The following is a 20,382-nucleotide window of genomic DNA, read 5'->3' as shown; positions in this document are numbered from 1 at the left end:
GGCTGAGGAGATATTGGCGTAAAATTTAAAATCAAACAAACCAAAAACAAAACTGAGACACCAGTTTGAGATTCTCTAGTTTCCAGAGGATTTGTTTCTAGTGAAAGAGTGAATGAGCTCATGGTTTTGAAATAGTAGTAGGTGTAAGAGTATAAATTGTTATCTAACCTGCTCAACCTGATTTTTAAAGCTATGATGCTGTGGAGGCATATGAAGAGGCAGTTAATACAGAATTTGAAATGCATGCCCTGGAATAGCAATCTAGATTGTCAGAGGGTATATTCAATCATCACTCTGAGTACTTGGTTATAGAAATATAGTATTACATTTCTATATTTATGGTGGGCAGGGCATGTTTACTCTAGCACCTGTGAAAAGCAGGGTAATTTGCAACTGTTAGCACCAAGTGAACGCTGGGGCATGTAGAAAGAGTTGTCTGTTTTCAAGAGTGGTTTCTATCAACTGCAGTGACTTCAGAGAGCCTTCTTTATCCTTGACATCCTCCTTTCCATCTTGACAGGTAAGCTCAAATCCTATAGTCTGGTAGGGATACCTAAGTTTGTCCATTTACTCTCCTTTTTTAGTGTTTCAGTCTGTTTGATGTCCTCCTGCTCCTCCCAGCTTTGCTTAAATATTTATTCTTTGTTAATACTGCTCCAAAGACCCCTACTTACATATATCTCAACCTCATCTGAACTTCTTTAAAATTTATGCTCTGTATCATTCAATCTAACCTTTAATCAGTTATTATATTGTCATTTAAATGTATCATGTATGTATATATATCTAATGTAAATGAACTAGAATACAAATTTACTGTAATTTATATTTATTTAAATTACTCAAGGGACACCTTGGTGGCTTAGTGGTTGAGCATCTGCCTTTGGCTCAGGGAGTGATCCTAGGATCCAGGATGGAGTCCCACATTGGGCTCTTTTTTTTTTTTTTTAAGATTTTTATTTATTTATTCATGAGACACACACACACAGGAGAGAGAGAGAGAGAGAAACACAGGCAGAAGGAGAAGCAGGCTCCATGCAGGGAGCCTGATGTGTGGAATTCGATCCTGGGACTCCAGGATCATGCCCTGGGCCGAAGGCAGGTGCTAAACCACTGAGCCACCCAGGGATCCCCCCACATCAGGCTCCTTGCAGGGAGTCTGCTTCTCCCTTCTGCCTGTGTCTCCCTTCCTCCCTCCCTCCCTCTCTCCCTCTCTGTGTCTCTCATGAATAAATAAATAAAATCTTAAAAAAATAAATTCCTCAAGAGTTTAAGATCCCTTAGATCACCTTCTTGGTGATTTGCTAGAAGGACTCATGGACTCAGAATATGGTCATAGCTATGATTTATTACAGCAAAAGAATAGAAAGCAAAATTAGCAAAGGGAAAAGGCACATGAGGCAAAGTCTGGAGAAAACCAAGCACCTGCTTCCAAGAGTCTTCTCTCAGTAGAATCACACAGGACATATTTAATTCCTCCAGCAATGAATTCTGACAACATGTGTGTAATATTGTCTACCATGACACTCATCAGAAACTCAGTGCTTGGGTTTTTACTGGAGCTGAGCATGTAGGCACCCTCTGGCTAAGATATACCAAAATTCCAGACTCCTAGAAGCAAGGCAGGTATATAGAAGAAACCATAGTGTTTGTACAAAAAGTTTAAGCCACTCTCATCACTTAGGGAAAGTTTTGTATTTATGTAGGGAACTGTTTATCATTCAAATTCCCAGATACCAACCTTGGGAGCAGGCCTTTCCAAGGATAGAAGTTTCAGGCTTGCTATGTTAACTCTTTTCTACACACAACCCACAAATACTTGGGTGAAGGGAAGCATGAACTGGAAGATTTTTCTTTTAGTGCTATCATACAACTGATTAGACTGATTGCCCACATAAATATTCTTCTCCAACACTGCATGTGTTATGTACAACAAACGGTATATTTTCCAATTACAGAAAATGTATCTAAATATTTTTACCCTATTTATTTATTTGAGAGAGGGAGAGAGAGGGAGAGAGTGTGAGCATGCAAATGCAATGAGGGGGAGGGGAGAGGGAGAGAGAGAATCCCAGCAGGCTCCATGCCCAACGCGAGCCTACTGTGGGGCTTGATCATGACCTGAGACAAAATCAAGAGTTGGATGCTTAACTGACCGGGCGACATAGATGCTCCTATTTATTTTATTTTATTTTATTTTATTTTATTTTATTTTATTTTATTTTATTTTATTTTATTTTATTTTATTTTATTTATTTTTAAAATATTTTATTTATTTATTCACGACAGACACACAGAGAGAGAGAGTGAGGCAGAGACACAAGCAGAGAGAGAAGCAGGCTCCATGCAGGGAGCCTGATGCGGGACTTCATCCGGGTGTCCAGGATCACACCCTGGGCCGAAGGCGGCGCTAAACCACTGGGCCACTGGGTCTGCCCTAGTCTTTTTTTTTTTTTTTTTTTTTTAAGATTTTATTTATTTATTCATGAGAGACACAGAGAGAGAGAGAGGCAGAGACACAGGCCGAGGGAGAAGCAGGCTCCATGCGGGAAGCCCTATGCGGGACTCGATCCAGGGACCCCAGGATCACTGTCTGAGTCGAAGGCAGGAGCTAAACCTTTGAGCCACCCAGGGATCCCCATGCCCTAGTCTTTTTATTTTAAAGCAAATTCATGCTTTTAGGGGGGAAAAAGTTCAAGCAATATACAAGTTTGGAAAAAACAAAGACTCCCTCAGCATTTTCCCTTTTAATATTTTGTTTTATATCCCAGGCTTTTTGCTATGCCCATACAAATATATACATACAAAAATAGATTCTTACTATAGAGATTTTCCTATAACATGCATTTTTCACATAAAATTATGTAGCAAATGTTTTTCATACCAGTACCTATGGATCTATTTTAATCTTTTCAGTGTTTACACACTAGCCCATTGTATTATCATAATTTAACCTATTCCCAATTTTTTTCTGCTAAAAACTATGGTACAATAAGTATCCTTCAATTCATACTTTTTTTTTTTTTGTATTTCTATGGGATAAAGTCGTGGAAATAGAAATGGTGTGCCAAAGTGAAAATTCTGTTTTAGTTTATCCCTCTTATGGTAAACTATCTTGAAGTCTTTATATAACATGCAGCAATGATTTTTTTTTTTTGAGAGAGAGAGAGAGAGAGAGTGAGAGAGCAGGAAGGGGCAGAAGGAGAGGAAGAGAGAATCCTAAGCAGGCTCCACACTCTAGCCTGGAGCCTGACATGAAACTCAGTCTCACAACCATGGGATCATGACCTGAGTGGAAATTAACAGTTGGGCACGTAACCAACTGAGCCACCTAGGCACCCCAACAGTATTTTTTGACTGGCTATTCAGCGTCCGTTCCCTTTCTTTTCCATTCCTACCCATTCTAAGGCTTTCTCTTGTAGAACCAATCCCCTCCCATTATATAATGTTCATACAATTCCAGTGGGATCAACTACTACCAGGTCACATCCTTGTCACTGTTGAGGAATGGACAGTAATTCAGGTCCATGCTAGTCAGTACATGACATCTACTTTATCAACATAACTGGTTCAAAATGGACAGATCCAAGCAAAGTTCAGACTTGTGGTACATGGGTGGACCTAGAGAAGTGATGCTTTGTTTTTGAATGTGAAAAAGAAACATGTTGTCCTGAGTACTTCTAGCAATGATTTCTTTACCATGAGAAAGCAGCCTGAGATTGAAGCTGATACATTAAAGAGATGAAGGTAAGAAAATTGTAGACAAACAGTATAAAAGCCAGACTAGACCTTGTTAGATACCCACCTTACTACCAGGGTTTTCAATTGTTACTCAAAAGTCTGGTTTGTTGCTTAACAAACTGGAATTGAGATTTGTTACTGGAATCCCAAAGGATACTAACTGATACATTTGTCCTCTATTTGTGCACAGCCTGGAGCACAATCTTTGGAATGAGATGGATATGGGTTGAAATTTCAAGTAGCCATGTGAGTATGTAACATTATGTGACAAATTTGTTTTCCTTTTTTTTTTTTTTTTTTTTAAGTAGGCGTCACACCCAGGGTGGAACCAAACACAAGGCTTGAACTCCCGACTCTCAGATCAAGACCTGAGCTGAAAAAGAGTTGGACACTAAATTGATTGAGCCACCCAGGCACCCTGACAATTTTCTGAATCAATTTTATTATTTTCTTTATGGGGATAATTGTATCTGTTTTACTGGGGGATTACAGTATTATGTGGTAGAATATGTAAATCACTTCACTTGAACCTAGTTGGGAATTCTAATTCAATTTTTTTTAAATTCAGGTTTTTTAGGGGGGTTCTCTCATATAGATACAACAGCAATGCATTCTGATAATGATACTATAAAGAAAAACAAATTTACATAGTAATCTGGTATTAAAATTAGGTGGCATAACTACCAATTTCTATTTTGCTGCCCATGTTTGTCTTTAAGAAGAGAAAAGGTTTCAGGGCATCTGGCTGGCTCAGTAGAGTATGTGACTCTTGATTTTGGGATCATAAGTTCTAACCCTACATTGGGGGTAGGGATTACAAAAGGGGGGATGGTTTCAATATAAGTTAACATGGAATGCCTCTGGATATTTTAAGATTAAAAGATATCAGGGGTGGCTGGGTGGCTCAGTCAGTTAAGTGTCTGATGATACAAGGGTCATGGGATTGACGAGCTACTGAGTCTAGCTCCCTGATCAGCTGCTACTCTCCTTGGCTCCCTTTCCCTTTGCTCCTCACCTGGCTGTCTCATGCACTCTTTCTCTCTCTGGAATAAATAAATAAATCTTTAAAAAAATGATATCAAAGTTATATATTGTACTTATTACTTAATAACCCATGACCTATTTATAAATATATATTTGGATTCTAAAAAGAAAACATAAAGCATAAAATCAACATTTAAAAAATATTTTATTTTTTCATGAGAACACAGAAAGAGAGAGGCAGAGACATACGCAGAGGGAGAAGCAGGCTCCATGAAGGGAGCCTGATGTGGGACTCGATCCCAGGATTCCAGGATCACAACCTGAGCTGAAGTTGGATGCTTAACCGCTGAGCCACCCAGGCGTCCCAACATTTTTTTCTTTAAAGTAATCTCTACATCCAATGTGGGGCTTGAACTCATAACCCTAAGATCAAGAATCCCATGCTTTTCCAACTGAGCCAGCCAGATACCCCTAAAATCAACACTTTTAAAAACTGAAAATCATTTTGAAAATCTTAAAACAAAATCTAAATATAACCAACCTGTTATGGAGAAATGGAAGGAATAATGGACAGTTTAGGGATTGGAGATTGTAGTAAGTTTAGCTTTTTTATTACCCTCTTTGCTAAGATCATGTCTGTATCATAAAAATCCAAACACATTCTATTCATGTCTTTATTTTATTTTATTTTTATTTATGATAGTCTCAAACACACACACACACACAGAGGCAGAGACACAGGCAGAGGGAGAAACAGGCTCCCTCCAGGGACCCTGATGTGGGACTCGATCCCGCGTCTCCAGGATCGCGCCCTGGGCCAAAGGCAGGTGCCAAACTGCTGCGCCACCCAGGGATCCCTATTCATGTCTTTAAAAGGCCATTTGGGGGTCACCTGGGTAGCTCTGTCTTTGGTTCAAGGCATGATCCTGGGGTTCCAGGATCGAGTCCCATATCAGGGTCCCTGGAGGGAGCCTGCTTCTCCCTCTGCCTATGTCTTTGCCTCTCCGTGTGTCTCTCATGAATGTATAAATAAACAAAATCATTTTTTAAAAAGCCCATTTAGCATATTATTTGGTATACCAATATTTCTGAGATGATGATGGTGATGGGGTGGTTGGGCACGGGGTTTGGTAGCAGAGACACAGGAGCTATGGGTAAAGTAGTTGTCTTTTTATCAGCCACCAAAAGACACTTCCTTGGAAAATGAGTAACCAAATCTGGAACATATATTTCTAGGTCTTCTTCAGAGGTAGTTGGTGTCCCTTCCCACAAACTGTCCTCAGAGGGCCCATTTACACTCAATAAATTCTATGTCTTCCTTTACAAATACGTTAGCGTTTTTGTGTATGAGTGTGTACTGAATCATGTACTTTATTTGAGCACTTTCTCCCAAATTAATTAAAAGAAAACAGAATAGGAACAAAAAAGGTGACTATGGGGACACTGGGGTGGTTCAGTGGTTGAGTATCTGCCTTTGGCTCAGGGTGTGATCCCAGAGTTCTGGGATCGAGTCCAACATCGGGCTTCCTTTATGGAGCCTGCTTCTCCCTCTGCCTGTGTCTCTGCCTCTCTCTCTCTCTCTCGCTGTCTCTCATGAATAAATAAATAAAATCTTTTAAAAAAGTGGTCTATGTTATTATAACAAAGCAGTAGTTATAGATAAAATAGAATGTCTCACTTATATTTATATAGCTTCACACAAAGCAGTTTCATCTATTTTATCTCATTTGATCCTCTACACGAATTATTATCCTAATCTATACGTGTAAAAACATGAAGCTCAGAAGAGTTAAACTATTTGTTTACTTCCACATGGCAAACAATGAAGGAATCAGGTTCTTTTTTTTTAATTTTTATTTATTTATGATAGTCACAGAGAGAGAAAGAGAGAGAGGCAGAGACATAGGCAGAGGGAGAAGCAGGCTCCATGCACCGGGAGCCCGATGTGGGATTTGATCCCAGGTCTCCAGGATCGCGCCCTGGGCCAAAGGCAGGCGCCAAACTGCTGCGCCACCCAGGGATCCCAGGAATCAGGTTCTAATACTCATCTAATCACAAATCAAGTGTTTTTCTACTATATATATTACATTATTCCTAAGTCGGTTTTGTCTAATAGGCTAGTGTTTTATTTTTTTATTTTTATTTTTTAAAAGATTTATTTATTTGAGATAGAGCAAGAGAGAGAATACATAAATCAGGGGTGGGTGGAGGGCGGCAGAGGGAGAGGGAGAAGCAGACTCCCCATTGAGCAGGGAGCCCAATGTGGGGCTCCATCCCAGGACCCAGAGATCATGACCTGAGTCGAAGGCAGACTCTTAACAGACTGAGCCACTCAGTGGCCCCAATAGGTTAATGTTTTGTAAGTGGAATTTGCACCAAGTCTGTAAAAAGGGGGTCAAGCACATAATTTTTCTTTATTATTCTGGATTCTGGAATTCTAGTTCTAGAATCTATAAACTACTGTTTATTCTAAACTTCAAGAAAGACAAGTCTAGAGTGGTGCTTTGGTGCAAGTGCTTGCCTTCCCTATACATTCACTTCTTTTAAAAAACATTTATTGAATATAAGAAATATATGTGGAGATGAATATAACAAATTTTTGCCTTTGAAGAACTAAAAAATCTAATTGTGTTTAACTGCACACAACATATAAGGTAGGATGAGGTAAGTGCTTAGTAGAAAGACATGATAAAAGCAGATGAGAGGAGTCTTGAACCAAGTTTGGAATGACAAGGCCAAATGAGAGTTAAATGTTCTTCTCATTCTTCTAATTTATCCCTCTCTAGAGTACACATTATTGCAAATTTCTGTCATAATCATAATTCTCAGGGCCCATCCTCTTTATAATTTTTTAAAGATTTTATTTATTTATTCATTAGAGACAGGGAGAGAGGGAGGGGGGCACAGGCACAGGCAGAGGGAGAAGCAGACTCCACACAGGGAGCCTGATGTGGGACTTGATCCTGGGATTTCAGCATTACGCCATGGGCCTAAGGCAGGCATCAAACTGCTAAGCCACCCAGGGATCCCCTAGAATTTTTAATTTCATATAAGAACTCAGCATTCTGCAGTCTCTTCAATTAACTTTATAGTTCCTATCATTTTCTTGCTAAGTCATTAACATCATTTCTAGCTGTCATTTTTTTTCCCTCCCATCTCTCTGCTGTGATGGTGTGTTCTTTTTTTCCACAAGTTGTAAATGTAAAAAAAATTGGTGAAGCTTTTTTGTAAACCTCACATAAGTTTTTCCTGGTTTGAGAGAAACCTGGCTGATAGTTAATTATTCTGTTTGCTCCTTTTGGTAATCATATATGCATGTATCTTACACACACACATAAAGATATATATGATCTTTAGTAGTGTCATTGTATGTATTTGTATTCAGTTTTGACTATGGATCAACTCCATATATGTTGTGAACCTTAGTATGTTACAGGCACTGTGTGAAGGACTAAGTTACATAAGACAGGTCCCTGTCTTGAAGGAGCTCATTCTAGCTTCTATTTTACTAAAACTGTCAGTACTTAGAAAATATAAATTAGCAGTTCTCAATGACTTTCTGGAATTTGGAAATATTTATTGAGTGCTTACTATATATTAAGAAATCTACTAATATATGATAATATAGCAATGTACATAACTGTTAAGTTTCCCCAACTATTTTCTAGACATATTTACTGTTATTTCCCACTCCTGAAAAGCATTTAATCTTAATTTATGTAGTAGTAAATTTCTGTATCCTTTATATATGTGTCCACATCTTTGCGTCAGTCCTACATGAAACATCCTCAAGATGCCTTATGGTAACTGCCACCAATTACAATATTAAACAAGTAAACGTCACAAAATTAAACTTTAAAAACGTACGCATACATCTAGTTCCCAAATTTATTTAGATTTTCATCTGTTCAGTTTTTGCAGAGTAGCAAAACTTTTTTAGTTGTATTCTTTCTTTTTCAAAACTTAATGTTATAACCATAAATGTTTCTGTATTTCTGGAATCATGACTTTCAATAGCTTACATCCCCTTATATTGGTATGACATATCTAGTCTCCAAATATTTAATATGAAGTTTTCAAACTTTCATACTATAGAGTGCAACTACAAATGGGACTGTTGAATTAAAGGTAGGAACTTTAATGAGTGTTATCACTTGTATTTACATTAAAATAAATGGCAAAAAAAAAATAAATAAAATAAATGGCATTTATTGGGATCCAAGCAATCCTGTTTGCTATTTACGAGCTGTTAAGTAGAAGGCGAATGATCCTTTGTGTTTTTTTTTTTTTTTCACAAATGCAATAGTATCAACAGTATCACACTTTGGAAAGCCAGTTGCTTTTTGCAAACTTTGATACAAATGTAAGGTAGCATCAACACCGCAGATTCGCATATTGGAGGTCTTGAGCAAGGCTTACCGGGAAATCCCCAAACACTGCTTCTTCCCCCACCTTTTTAGAGTAAAAAACACTGACATTCTTTCGCTGACTGCTTGGCTTAGGTCTGATTTTTCGTTCAGAACCACCCAGGGAGTGGGTGACTGAGCTTCCGCAGAAGCTCTCCCAAAAGCGGCACTGGGGGCTGGGCGGGCCGAGCCCCTGCCAGCTGTGGTGGTCCCCGGGTCTGCAGCTGGGGTGGCGCTCGCCTCGGTGTGCAGGCTGCAGAGCCCGTCTGCCGCAACCTTCGAGGCCCGGTCTCGGCCCGGTCTCGGCCCGGTCTCGGCCAGGACGCCCCGCCGACTGCAGCTGGGGATCGTGGACTCGAGCCGGGCGCTAGCCACTCCCCGCCCCGGGGCCCCGCGGGGCTGGTGGGAGGGGGGAGTTCTGCGCAGGCGCGGCAGTCGTGCGACATCCGTCACTTACGGCTGAAGCGGTTTGTGCTGGGAGTTGGTGGCGCGGTGCAGGGCTCTTAGGAACGAGCGGCTTGGGCGCGGGTAATCAGCTCCCTCTCCCCTCTTTCCCACCTCTTCTAGGTTCTTGGGACCACCGCGGAGCTTCCGGACCTGATGCGGGCGCCCTGTCTTGGACTGTCCCACCTAGCTCTGCTGCTCCGGGTGCTCCCGCGCCCAGGTGGGGGTGAGGGGCGGGGTCGGGGGCTGGGCTGGACTCCATCCTGGCGTCTTCGTGTTGAAATCTCCCGGGTAACTCACGGTTCTTCTTGTTTTCCAAGACTGGTTTCCGGGGATTGTGACTTGCAGGGTCCGCCATGGAGCCAGAGCAGATGCTGGAGGGGCAGACGCAGGTACCAGGAGGCCCTGGCTTCAGGGTGGCGGTGTGCAGCAGGAAGGGGTGGCTCGCGTCTCAGTGACCTGTGTTTTGTTTCCTAGGTTGCAGAAAACCCTCACTCTGAGTACGGTCTCACAGACAATGTGGAGGTAATTTCGCCCAGTTCTTATGCCGCCTCTGAACGTCTCTTATGAGCTGGAGCAAACTTGGGATCCTTTTTTTTTTTTTTTTTTAATTAAAAAAAATTTTTTTTTACTAGGTTGCTTTGCACAAGGGAAAACTTTATCAACATGAACTAAATAGTATCAAATCATGGGTAGCTTGTTTTATTAGCAGTAGTAATACCTCGTGCCATGCAGACGTTCACATTAGTTTTGAGTCAAGAGGTTGAACTTCTGAAAGTGATATAAAGAAACAAACATGCGTTACTAATGGAGACTGGCCAATCGTTTGGCTTGGTGGGTATTAATGAATCTGTTGGAACATTGCTTTGGAAAAAAAAAAAAAGCACGTTTAAAATTACACCCATTGTCTTTGTAGCAGAATAGTGTGCTCGTGGAGTTAACTTGTAATAAATGTTGATTTCTCTGCTGTTCAGTAGAAGGTGCGATGCCGTTGGAAGCTATAACACATAATAGACCTTGGTTTTTGTCTTAGTGAAGTCTGAATTCAAAGACTACATGTGAAAAACATACAAAAGAAGATAGACTTTCTTAGAGCTTTTTCGTAGAAGTGCTAGGAGGTGGTTGTTCAAAAGCAGACGTTATTTTGTAAATGAATGAGTAAATGCCAGGACAAAAGAATTAGCCAAAGCTGGGTAGGATTGGTTAGGAAAATAGAGGCTTCCGGGAGATGTGTGTGTTTTATTGGGAGCGGGTGGGGAAGGAGACATTGCCAGTGATTAAGTTTGGATAAATGCACATAACTATTTCCAAGCTGCTAATATTTCTTTGTGCTGTGTACCAGACACACTGCTAAGTAATTTACATGTATCTTTAGTCCTATAAAGCTCAGGGAAGTTGAATGCCTTGTGCAAAGTCACCAGAAGTATAGTGGAGGGCTGTGTGTTAAACGTAGGCAGGTTGACGTTTTTGAGGTACAGTTAAATTGTCTTGACAGTCTTGATCAGCTACTAGAGTTCCCTGGTATGTGGAATAACCACTCTGCCTTACAAAATTGCTAGGAATGTTTCTGGGTTTGATATCAGTATATTAAGAAAAACACTTACTATTTTCATAATGTAACCTTTAATTGAACCTGAAGATATTTTACACCACTTTGTGTTTCATCTACAAACTTCTTTATAGACATCAGCAGTCTTTTTTCTTTTCTTTTTTTTTCTTTTCTGCTTTTCTTGTTTTCAGCAGTCTTTTCTTGATGATGTTTGTATATGAAGGCAGAGTCATGATAGAGAAGAGCAGTGATTCCCAAAGGCTTTCTCTCAGGTTCTCAGACCAATTTCCGTGGTAGTGAGAAAAAAAATGAGAGTAGAGGGAGTGTTTGATACACTCTTTGGTGATTGGTCTTCCTGCTTCTATAGTTTCATTTTAAGATTTTATTTACTGATGACACAGAGAGAGAGAGAGAGAGAGAGAGAGAGAGAGGGAGGGAGGCAGAGACACAGGCAGAGACACAGGCAGAGGGAGAAGCAGACTCCATGCCCGGAGCCCGACGTGGGACTCGATCCCGAGTCTCCAGGATCACGCCTTGGGCTAAAGGTGGCGCTAAACCGCTGAGGCACCGGGCTGCCCCTCTTACTCTATTTCTGCCTTTAATGGCTTATAAGTTATAATTTCTTTTTAGGTGCTTGCTTTATAGTTTATCCATGCAAGTTTGACTTCACAATTTACCTTCAAGTGGCATTATTTCTTTTTGTGTAGAGTATAAGAACCTTACTTGTAACAAGGGCTCCTGGGTGCCTCAGTCAGACTCTTGGTTTCAGTGTAGGTCCCCCATCGCTTGGGTTGTGAGATCTAGCCCCTCATCAGGCTCCTAGTTCAGCAGGAGGTCTGCTTGAAAGATTTTCTTCCTCTGCCCTTTCCCCAGCTCGGTCCCTCTCTCTAAATAAATAAATAAATCTTAAAACAAACAAACAACAGTATTGTCCCATTTTCTCTCAACTGACCTTTGGACTGTTGTTAACATTTTACTTCTACATATAAGTCCTGTAATTCATTTTTTTTCTTTTTCTTTCTTTCTTTCTCTCTCTTTTTAAAAGATTTTATTTATTTATTCATGAGAGACGCAGAGAGAGAGAGAGAGAGAGGCAGAGACACAGGCAGAGGGAGAAGCAGGCTTCATACAGGGAGCCTGAAGTGGGACTTCATCCCAGGTCTCCAGGATCACGCCCTGGGCCAAAGGCGGTGCTAAACCACTGAGCCACGTGGGCTGCTGCATTATATTTTCCTTAAAAAGTTAATTATCTTTATTTATTTTATTTTATTTTAAAAATATTTTATTTATTTATTCATGAGCGACACAGAGAGAGAATGGCAGAGACACGGGCCCAGGGAGAAGCAGGCTCCATGCAGGGAGTCCGACGTGGGACTTGATCCCAGGACTCCAGGATCACGCCCCGGGTTGAAGGCGGCACTAAACCGCTGAGCCACCCGGGCTGCCCAGTTAATTCTCTTTAAAGAGATTTTTCTGAATATCTGAAAAGTCATTATTTTGTCCTTTTTTTTTTTTTTTTGGTCTTTATTCCTGAGATATTTTTGCTGGTATAGATTTGTTCCACTGTCTTTTTGGCTGACATCATTTCTGATAGGAAATCTGCAATCACTTCTGTCTTTGCGTCTCCATATTTAATGTCTCTTCTTTTGGTGCTTTTTTTTTTTTTTTTTTTTACGATAATCATACAGAGAGAGAGAGAGAGGCAGAGACACAGGCAGAGGGAGAAGCAGGCTCCATGCACTGGGAGCCTGACGTGGGATTCGATCCCGGGTCTCCAGGATCGCGCCCTGGGCCAAAGGCAGGCGCCAAACCGCTGCGCCACCCAGGGATCCCCCTCTTTTGGTGCTTTTACGATTTTATTACAGGTTTTTTTTTTTTTTTTTAAAGATCTATTTATTTATTCATGAGAGACACAGACTGAGAGAGAGGCAGAGACATAGGCAGAGGGAGAAGCAGTCTCCTTGCAGGGAGCCCAATACAGGACCGGATCCAAGATCCCAGGATCCCATCTTGAGCCGAAGGCAGGTGTCCAACTGCTGAGCAACCCAGGTGTCCCTTATTTCAGGTTTTAAATAATTTGATTATGATGTGTCTTTGTGTAGTTTTTTTTTTTTTTTTAAGTATGCAGCTTGTGCTTAGGATTCATCGAGTTTCTTGAATCTGTGGATTTAGAGTTTTCGTGAAATTTGGAAAATTTCAGCTTTTATTTCTTCAAGTATTTTTAAGTACTCTGTAAGCTTAATTTACTTATGTTTTTCCTCTCTTGAAGATGTGGAAGATGTTATAAGAAATGGTTTACAGCACTGCCTATTTTATTATCTGTATCATTTCTGGGTCTGTTTCTGTGGATTAAATTTTTTCCTCATTATGGGTAGTATATTCCTGCTTCTTTGCCTGTGTAGTGACTTTTTATCAGAGGCTGGGCATTGTGCATTTTACCTTGTTGGATACTGGCTATTTTTGTATTCCTTCAAACTTTATTGAGCTTTGTTCTAGGACTCAGTTAAGTTACTAAGAAACAATTTGATCCTTTCGAGGTTTGCTTTAAACTCTGTTAGGACCAGACTAGCCTTTAATTTAGGGCTAATATCCTCCTCTTTCATCTCCCCTAGAGCTCCATGTATTACAGTTTTCCAATTTTGGGTCACAGGAACATGAACTATTCTTGGCCTCATGTGAGCTCCAGGGATTGTGTCTCTTCATTCCAGGTGCCCTGGGTAGCTATCCTGTATGCATGCACTGATAAGTATTCACCTAAAGACTGCAAGGCAATCTCTTTAATTTCTTTCTGAATATACCTCTCTTCTTCGTGCACTCTTCAATACTCTGTCCTACAAATTCTAGTTGTCTTATTTCCCTGAAGTTTTAAGTCTGTCTTCTCAGCTCAAGGAGACTGCTGGGCTCTGCTTTGGTTCTCTGCATTGCATCCTATAAATTTTCTAGGCAGGAGGCGGTAACCTGGGATAATCCTAGTGCTCACCTTATTTTTTCCTCATATTTGTGATCAATGTTATACACCCTTAACACCTTTTACCTTTTAGGGAGGTGGTAATTTGGATGTACATATTTTTAGATTAATTCAGGATTTGGGCTTAACTAAAATTAAGCATGGCTGTTGGCACATAGTGGATATTCATTAAATGTTTGGATGAAAAAAATAAGAATATTTAGTCAAGGGATTTATTATTACATCTATAGGAGTTGTTTAGGCATTGTTGATTCTTATTGAAGGCATTGAAATATCATGTAACTGACTAGTTTTTGTCCTGCATGGGTATTATCTGTGGAAGTTTACCAAGGAACAATAAATTCTTAATCCATGAGCAAACAGATAGCTATTTTACACATTAATTAAGTACAGAAGATTATTGTCTCTTATGTTTCAAAATAAGATGAAAAAATCATGAGCAAAATTAGAATAGTTGGCTGACATAGTTGTGGAAAGTGTCTTTGGAAATCATGGTGTATATATATTGTAGGTATATGATTAAAGTTTTTGTTTTTTACCACTTTTTACAAAATAAAGTTGTCTAAAAAATTAAGTCTAGAAAATGTTATTTTGTTGTTGACTCATTTATATCCAGTGTGAGTATAACTGAAGCAAAAGTTCATTTTTAATTTTTATTTATTTTTATTTTTTAATTTTTTAAAGATTTTCTTTATTCATAGAGACACAGAGAGAGAGAGGCAGAGACACAGGCAGAGGGAGAAGCAGGCTCCATGCAGGGAGCCCGACGCGGGACTCAATCCTGGGTCTCCAGGATCACACCCCAGGTTGCAGGTGGCGCTAAACTGCTGCGCCACTGGGGCTGCCCAAAAGTTCATTTTTTAAAAATGATTTTATTTTTAGTAATATTTACACCCAATGTGGGGCTCAAACATACAACCCAAAGATCAAGAGTTGCATGCTCCACTAACTGAGCCAGTCTGGCACCTCAATATTTCATTTATTTTTTTAAAAATTTATTTTATTTTATTTTATTTTATTTTATTTTATTTTATTTTATTTTATTTTATTTTATTTATTTATTATTTATTTATTTATTTACGATAGTCATAGAGAGAGAGAGAGAGGCAGAGACACAGGCAGAGGGAGGAGCAGGCTCCATGCACCGGGAGCCTGACGTGGGATTCAATCCCGGGATTCCAGGATCGCGCCCTGGGCCAAAGGCAGGCGCCAAACCGCTGCGCCACCGAGGGATCCCTAAAAATTTTTTTAAAAAGATTTTATTTATTTATTCATCAGAGACACGGGGGGTGGGGTGGGGGGAGGCAGAGACACAGGCAGAGGGAGAAGCAGGATCCATGCAGAGAGCCCCATGTGGGACTGGATCCTGGGTCTCCAGGATCAGGCCCTGGGCTGAAGGCGGCACTAAACCGCTGAGCCACTTGGGCTGCCCCCAAAATTACATTTAAATGAAAGTGTTCTTAATAGTGTTTTGCCTTCTAGGTAGCCACTTATTTCTAATTTTCTAAAATGTTTGATTTGTAAAAGAATGAAAAGTTTTTCAATAAAGTAGTTTTTGATGCTCTGGATGTCAGATGAATCTACATGAAAGACGTAAAATTTGAAGGTTCTTAGGAGTAGAAAGTATGTCATTGTTTCTTAAACATCATTTAAATACCATATTAATGATCTTTTCTGTATTAGTAATTCTACCTTTTTTTGGCTGTCATTCGATTAATATTTGTTTATTCACTTTAAAAAATCATGAATGCATTTCTGTAAAAAAGAAACAAATGGAAAGGCATTCTCATTTTGATAGAGGCTAACCATAAAAATAAAAACAGTGAATACAAAATGGCATTAAATTTTAGCTATATTCTATTGCCTTTGGAAAGCTCTGAGCCTGAAGCCTGCTGTCTCTGTTAAGAGACTTTAGCAAGTGTTACAGAAGTGTTACAGACCTACTAAGTACCAAAGTGAGACTTTGTCCTTGATACTGTCTGTGATGAAAGAATTGAAACAGGTCTAGCTTTTTTACTGTGCTTCAGTGCTACTTAGTGTCAGACTTTTTTGAAGCATAGTGTAAGAAGGTATTCTTATGAAAAAAAAAACAGTAGCACTTGTATTTACTCCTCAACAGGCAGAAGGAAAGGGAGAAAAGGATCTGGAGATACTGGGGTGTATGGGCTGACTCGGTCCATAGGGCATGCAATACTTGATCTCAGGCTCATGAGTTTAAGCCCTATGTTGGGTATGGAGCCTACTTAATTTAAAAAACCAAGTAAGTAAAAGAATGAGATACTATGGTGCCTTCAGAGAGAAAAGGTTTAAATGGAATTTAGAGATGGGTCTGGTTTTTATTTTGGCAGAAAGATTTGCTATTCAATATCAGCTTTTCTAGTCATTGATTCTGTTAGTGTCATATTATCATTAATTTTTGTTTAGCACTCAAAATAATCCAGTTATTTGTAATATACATGCATGTTTTTTGAATCCACTAGAGGATAGTAGACAATGAGAAGATTAATGCAGAAAAGTCATCAAAACAGAAAGTGGATCTCCAGTCTTTGCCAACTCGTGCCTACCTGGATCAGACAGTTGTGCCTATTTTATTACAGGGCCTTGCTGTGCTTGCAAAAGAAAGGTAAGACAATAGTATCTGTAAATGGAGTTATCAGAGAAAGGAAAATAAAGACTTCTCTAATTGAAATATTGTTATCATTAGTTATGCTGAGTTATTTTTAAAATACAGGGAATTTATAGATATTAGAGTTTAAAAAAAAATAAGTCAGCCATAACTGAATTCAGATACTTTCATTTATCTGTACTAGTCTTAGATCATATGTATATTTATAAAACTTTCTAGTCATGGTGTACATGTAATTTTATATGTCTTTTTTACTTTATAACAAAACTTTTTCTATATCTGCATAGCTTTTGTGATTATAATTTAAATTATAACAATACTGCAGTTAATTTAGCCATTTTCTCATTGTTGAACACTTAGGTCCAATTTCCTTTGTTAATATAGGTTAGGCAATTTATATGTTTTCATGTCTCTTTTGCTTTTGTTAAATTACTTAAAAAGATTTTATTTATTTATTTGAGAGTGTGCCTATGTGAAGTGGGGGAGAGGGAGAGGGAGAGGCAGAGGCAGAGGCAGAGGCAGCGGCAGCCTCCCCGCTGAGCAGGGTGCTAACTTGGGACTTGATCTCAGGACCCTGGGATAAGGACTTGAACTGAAGGCAGATGCTTAATCGACTGAGCTACCCAGGCACCCTTGCTTAATTATGTTCTTGTGATACTTTTCCAAGAGTTAATTTGCTAGTTTGAGGAACATGACTGTTGTTATGTGGTATATGACACATAAAATCATTTTTCTGTCTAGAAGTTTATCCTTAAAGTTCTACTATCATAGCCTCAACAGCATGAGTGTTGCTATAAACTTTTCTTGCAAAGTTTTTTTTTTTTTAAGATTTTATTTATTTGAGAGTGAGTGAGAGAGTGAGAATGAGAGAAGGAGCAGGGGGTGGGGAGAGGAAGAAGGAGACGTCCCGCTGAGCAGAGAGCCTCAGGTGGGGCTCAGTCCCTGGATTCCAGGATCATAACCTGAGCTATAGGCAGATGCTTAACTGACTGAGCCACCCAAGCGCCGCACTTGCCAAGCGGTTTTAATTTATATTTCTTTGTTAGCAACATTACAGTTTTTTTCTTTACATGTTTTTTCCTATTAATTCTACCTAAATTCTTTTTGTGTAAGCAAATCCAATAAGAAAACTGTTTTCTTAAATTATATGTATAAAATAGGATTTGTTTATGACTGCAAGATAGATCTTGGCTCTAATACTGTCAATTAAAATATGGGCATCTTTTATATATATATTTTTTTATTCTTTATCTGCAGAAAGCCAGTATATGAGAAATTCTAAGTATTACTTTAAATACTAGAAGGAAAAATTTGAAGACGTTTTTAGGTAACATGCTGTTAGTAAATATACTTTTTAAGTAAGGAATTCTGGCAGAATTATTCATGAAATTATATATAGTATATGAAAAATTATTTATGTCTAGGCAGTTCAAAAGACCTACAAATTTAAGGGAATGTTTTGAGATCATTGTAAATTAATTCTAAATATGCCTTTTCATAGTAGGATTTTAAATAGCTGATTCCTCCAGCTTTTCATCTTTTGACTTGTTTTCTCAGCAAGAATAATTCATGGAAAAGTGATAAATATAAAATACATCTTTTGTTGACATTTTTTCCTAGTTTTATTGAGAAATAATTGACCTATATCACTGTATAAGCCTAAATCATATAGCATAGCATTTGATCTACATATATTGTGAAACGATACCATATCCATCATTTCACATAGATGCAATAAAAAGGAAAAAAAAAGAAATTTTCCTTGTGATGAGAACTCTTAGGCACTCTTGTCAACAAGTTTGCTATCACACAGCAGTGTTAGCTGTGGTCATTGTGTCGTATGTCATAGCCCATTGTGTTGTATGTCATAGTGTTAGCTGTGGTCATTGTGTCGTATGTCATAGCCCATAGTCATAGCCCTGGTACTTATTCATCTTGTAACTGGGAGTGTGTGCCCTTCGATCACTTTTAATTCCCTTTCTTCCACCTCTTAATTTTATTTTATTTTATTTTATTTTATTTTATTTTATTTATTTTTTATTTTCCACCTCTTAATTTTAAAATATGTTTATGTTCTTAGTTGCTCTGTGTTGTAGCAGTATTAAAATTATTATTGATTTAAGTATTTGAAGTAAAATAGAGGTACATTTTTAGAATGAAACATACCAGAACTAACTTGTCCAAGTGACTATTGAATCTTTTGATTAATTTTTCAGGAGTTCATCCATTTGTCTCAATGATGCTACAGCCATTTTCTTATATTGTTTTTGTACTCTTATTGAAGGTTGATACCTGTGGAGAAAATTGTGCATATTGTAGGTGTATGGTTTGATGAATTTTCAGAACCCAAACATATCCACATAACTTGTGCTCAGATCCAGAAACTGAATACTGTCAGAATTCTCCCTTGTGACCTCTTTAAGTCATTATCCCCCCGGGTAATCATCATCCCATTGTCAAAAATTACATTTTTGAAACTTGTGTTTTTAGAGTTGTATTTATAATCAGATGTAAGCCATATAAAACTTTCAGTCTCTTTTAACTATATTGTTGATTAACTTGCCTATTTCACTTACTGTATTTACTACAAATGGCCTTTGAGTGTAAAATGAAAATTAAACTGAAAAAGATGTATTTTCATTATGGAACAATACATTTAATTTAATACACTTAGAATATACATTTCTAAATTATGGATTTCTTTTCCCTTACAGACCACCAAATCCCATTGAATTTCTAGCATCATATCTTTTAAAAAACAAGGCACAGTTTGAAGATCGAAACTGACTTAATTGGGAAGAACAGAAAAATTTGGTTTCTACTGTAGATTTACATGATTAAGAGGCAGCTTTAATTGCCATGATTCCTCCCCCCCCCCCCCCTTTTTGGAAATATAAGAACCTTCAGGACAACAGAACTTATTTCCGGAATTGCAGAAGAAAACATATTTCCCTTATTTTGATTTAATTACCATACTTATTTAATGAGTGTATTCTGTGCAATTTTTTTCTCAGATTGTCTTTAACTTTGTTTTTAAAATAACCTTCAAAATAAACCATTAAAGCGTCATTATTTGAAAGTAGTTTTTATTCTATATGGCAAATACTTATATGGTTCAGTTATTTTCATGAATTCCTTCTTTCTTGGGTCTTAGAGTACTGCAGGATGAAAATACACCAGAGTCGAGTTTAACATAAAATAAAAAAATCTCTGCCAGCTTTTCTCAGCGTTGTCCCTGGACCTCTTGGAGGGTGGGATTTTTGCATCTTCGGTTTTTAATATCAGAGGTAACTAATTCACAGTGAAGTTGTAGTACTGTTATAAGCATTGTGGAGGGTGTACAATATCCTTCATTGCCAGAACACTTGGTGGTAATAATGTAATAGCCGTCTTTTATTGCAATTCTATGTGTCAAACATAATTACCATTTTACTTAAATTATCTTTAATACAGCAACTCTACAAAGTAGATATTGTTATTCCCATTTTGCAGATGAGGAAACATTTGGAGGGGTTTAAGTGACTTGCTCAAGATCATATTGCTGGTAAGTGCTTGAATGGCATTCAAACCCAGTCCTACCAATGTGTTGCTGATAGTTAAGTGAGAAGTGCTTGTGCAAGTTCACATCATTGCTTATTTGGCAATAAAAAACACCAACCAGTCC

At 38.5% G+C, this 20,382-nt stretch overlaps 1 protein-coding gene across 3 annotated transcripts; it reads left to right on the top strand.

Moving 5' to 3' along the window:
* Window positions 1–264: 264 nt before the first annotated feature.
* On the top strand, window positions 265–19,787 carry DPY30 (dpy-30 histone methyltransferase complex regulatory subunit). Of its 3 annotated transcripts, XM_055327545.1 has the most exons (7): window positions 265–520; window positions 3,932–3,987; window positions 9,699–9,795; window positions 9,896–9,967; window positions 10,053–10,100; window positions 16,573–16,715; window positions 19,433–19,787. In XM_055327545.1, the coding sequence occupies exons 4-7, from the start codon at window positions 9,932–9,934 to the stop codon at window positions 19,503–19,505; spliced, it is 300 nt and encodes a 99-aa protein (XP_055183520.1). In that variant the 5' UTR covers window positions 265–520; window positions 3,932–3,987; window positions 9,699–9,795; window positions 9,896–9,931; the 3' UTR covers window positions 19,506–19,787. The 3 variants fall into 3 exon arrangements, with proteins under 3 accessions (XP_055183520.1, XP_055183519.1, XP_055183518.1); XM_055327544.1 differs by lacking the exons at window positions 265–520; window positions 3,932–3,987; window positions 9,699–9,795 and adding an exon at window positions 9,573–9,659; XM_055327543.1 differs by lacking the exons at window positions 265–520; window positions 3,932–3,987 and having other exon boundaries at window positions 9,595–9,795.
* Window positions 19,788–20,382: the final 595 nt, after the last annotated feature.

The sequence above is a fragment of the Nyctereutes procyonoides genome, unplaced genomic scaffold, assembly GCF_905146905.1.
Source record: "Nyctereutes procyonoides isolate TBG_1078 unplaced genomic scaffold, NYPRO_anot_genome, whole genome shotgun sequence".
In the NCBI taxonomy this organism is placed as follows: domain Eukaryota; kingdom Metazoa; phylum Chordata; class Mammalia; order Carnivora; family Canidae; genus Nyctereutes; species Nyctereutes procyonoides.
Note: the sequence above shows the minus strand (reverse complement) of the source record. Positions and strands in the feature narration are given on the sequence as shown.

Excerpts from the sequence above, each read along its gene's own strand:
- DPY30 (XM_055327545.1), top strand. The coding sequence starts at position 9,932 with ATGGAGCCAGAGCAGATGCTGGAGGGGCAGACGCAG. Across the intron at positions 9,968-10,052 it reads TGCTGGAGGGGCAGACGCAG|GTTGCAGAAAACCCTCACTC; the intron begins GTACCAGGAGGC and ends TTTGTTTCCTAG. Across the intron at positions 16,716-19,432 it reads GCTGTGCTTGCAAAAGAAAG|ACCACCAAATCCCATTGAAT; the intron begins GTAAGACAATAG and ends TTTCCCTTACAG.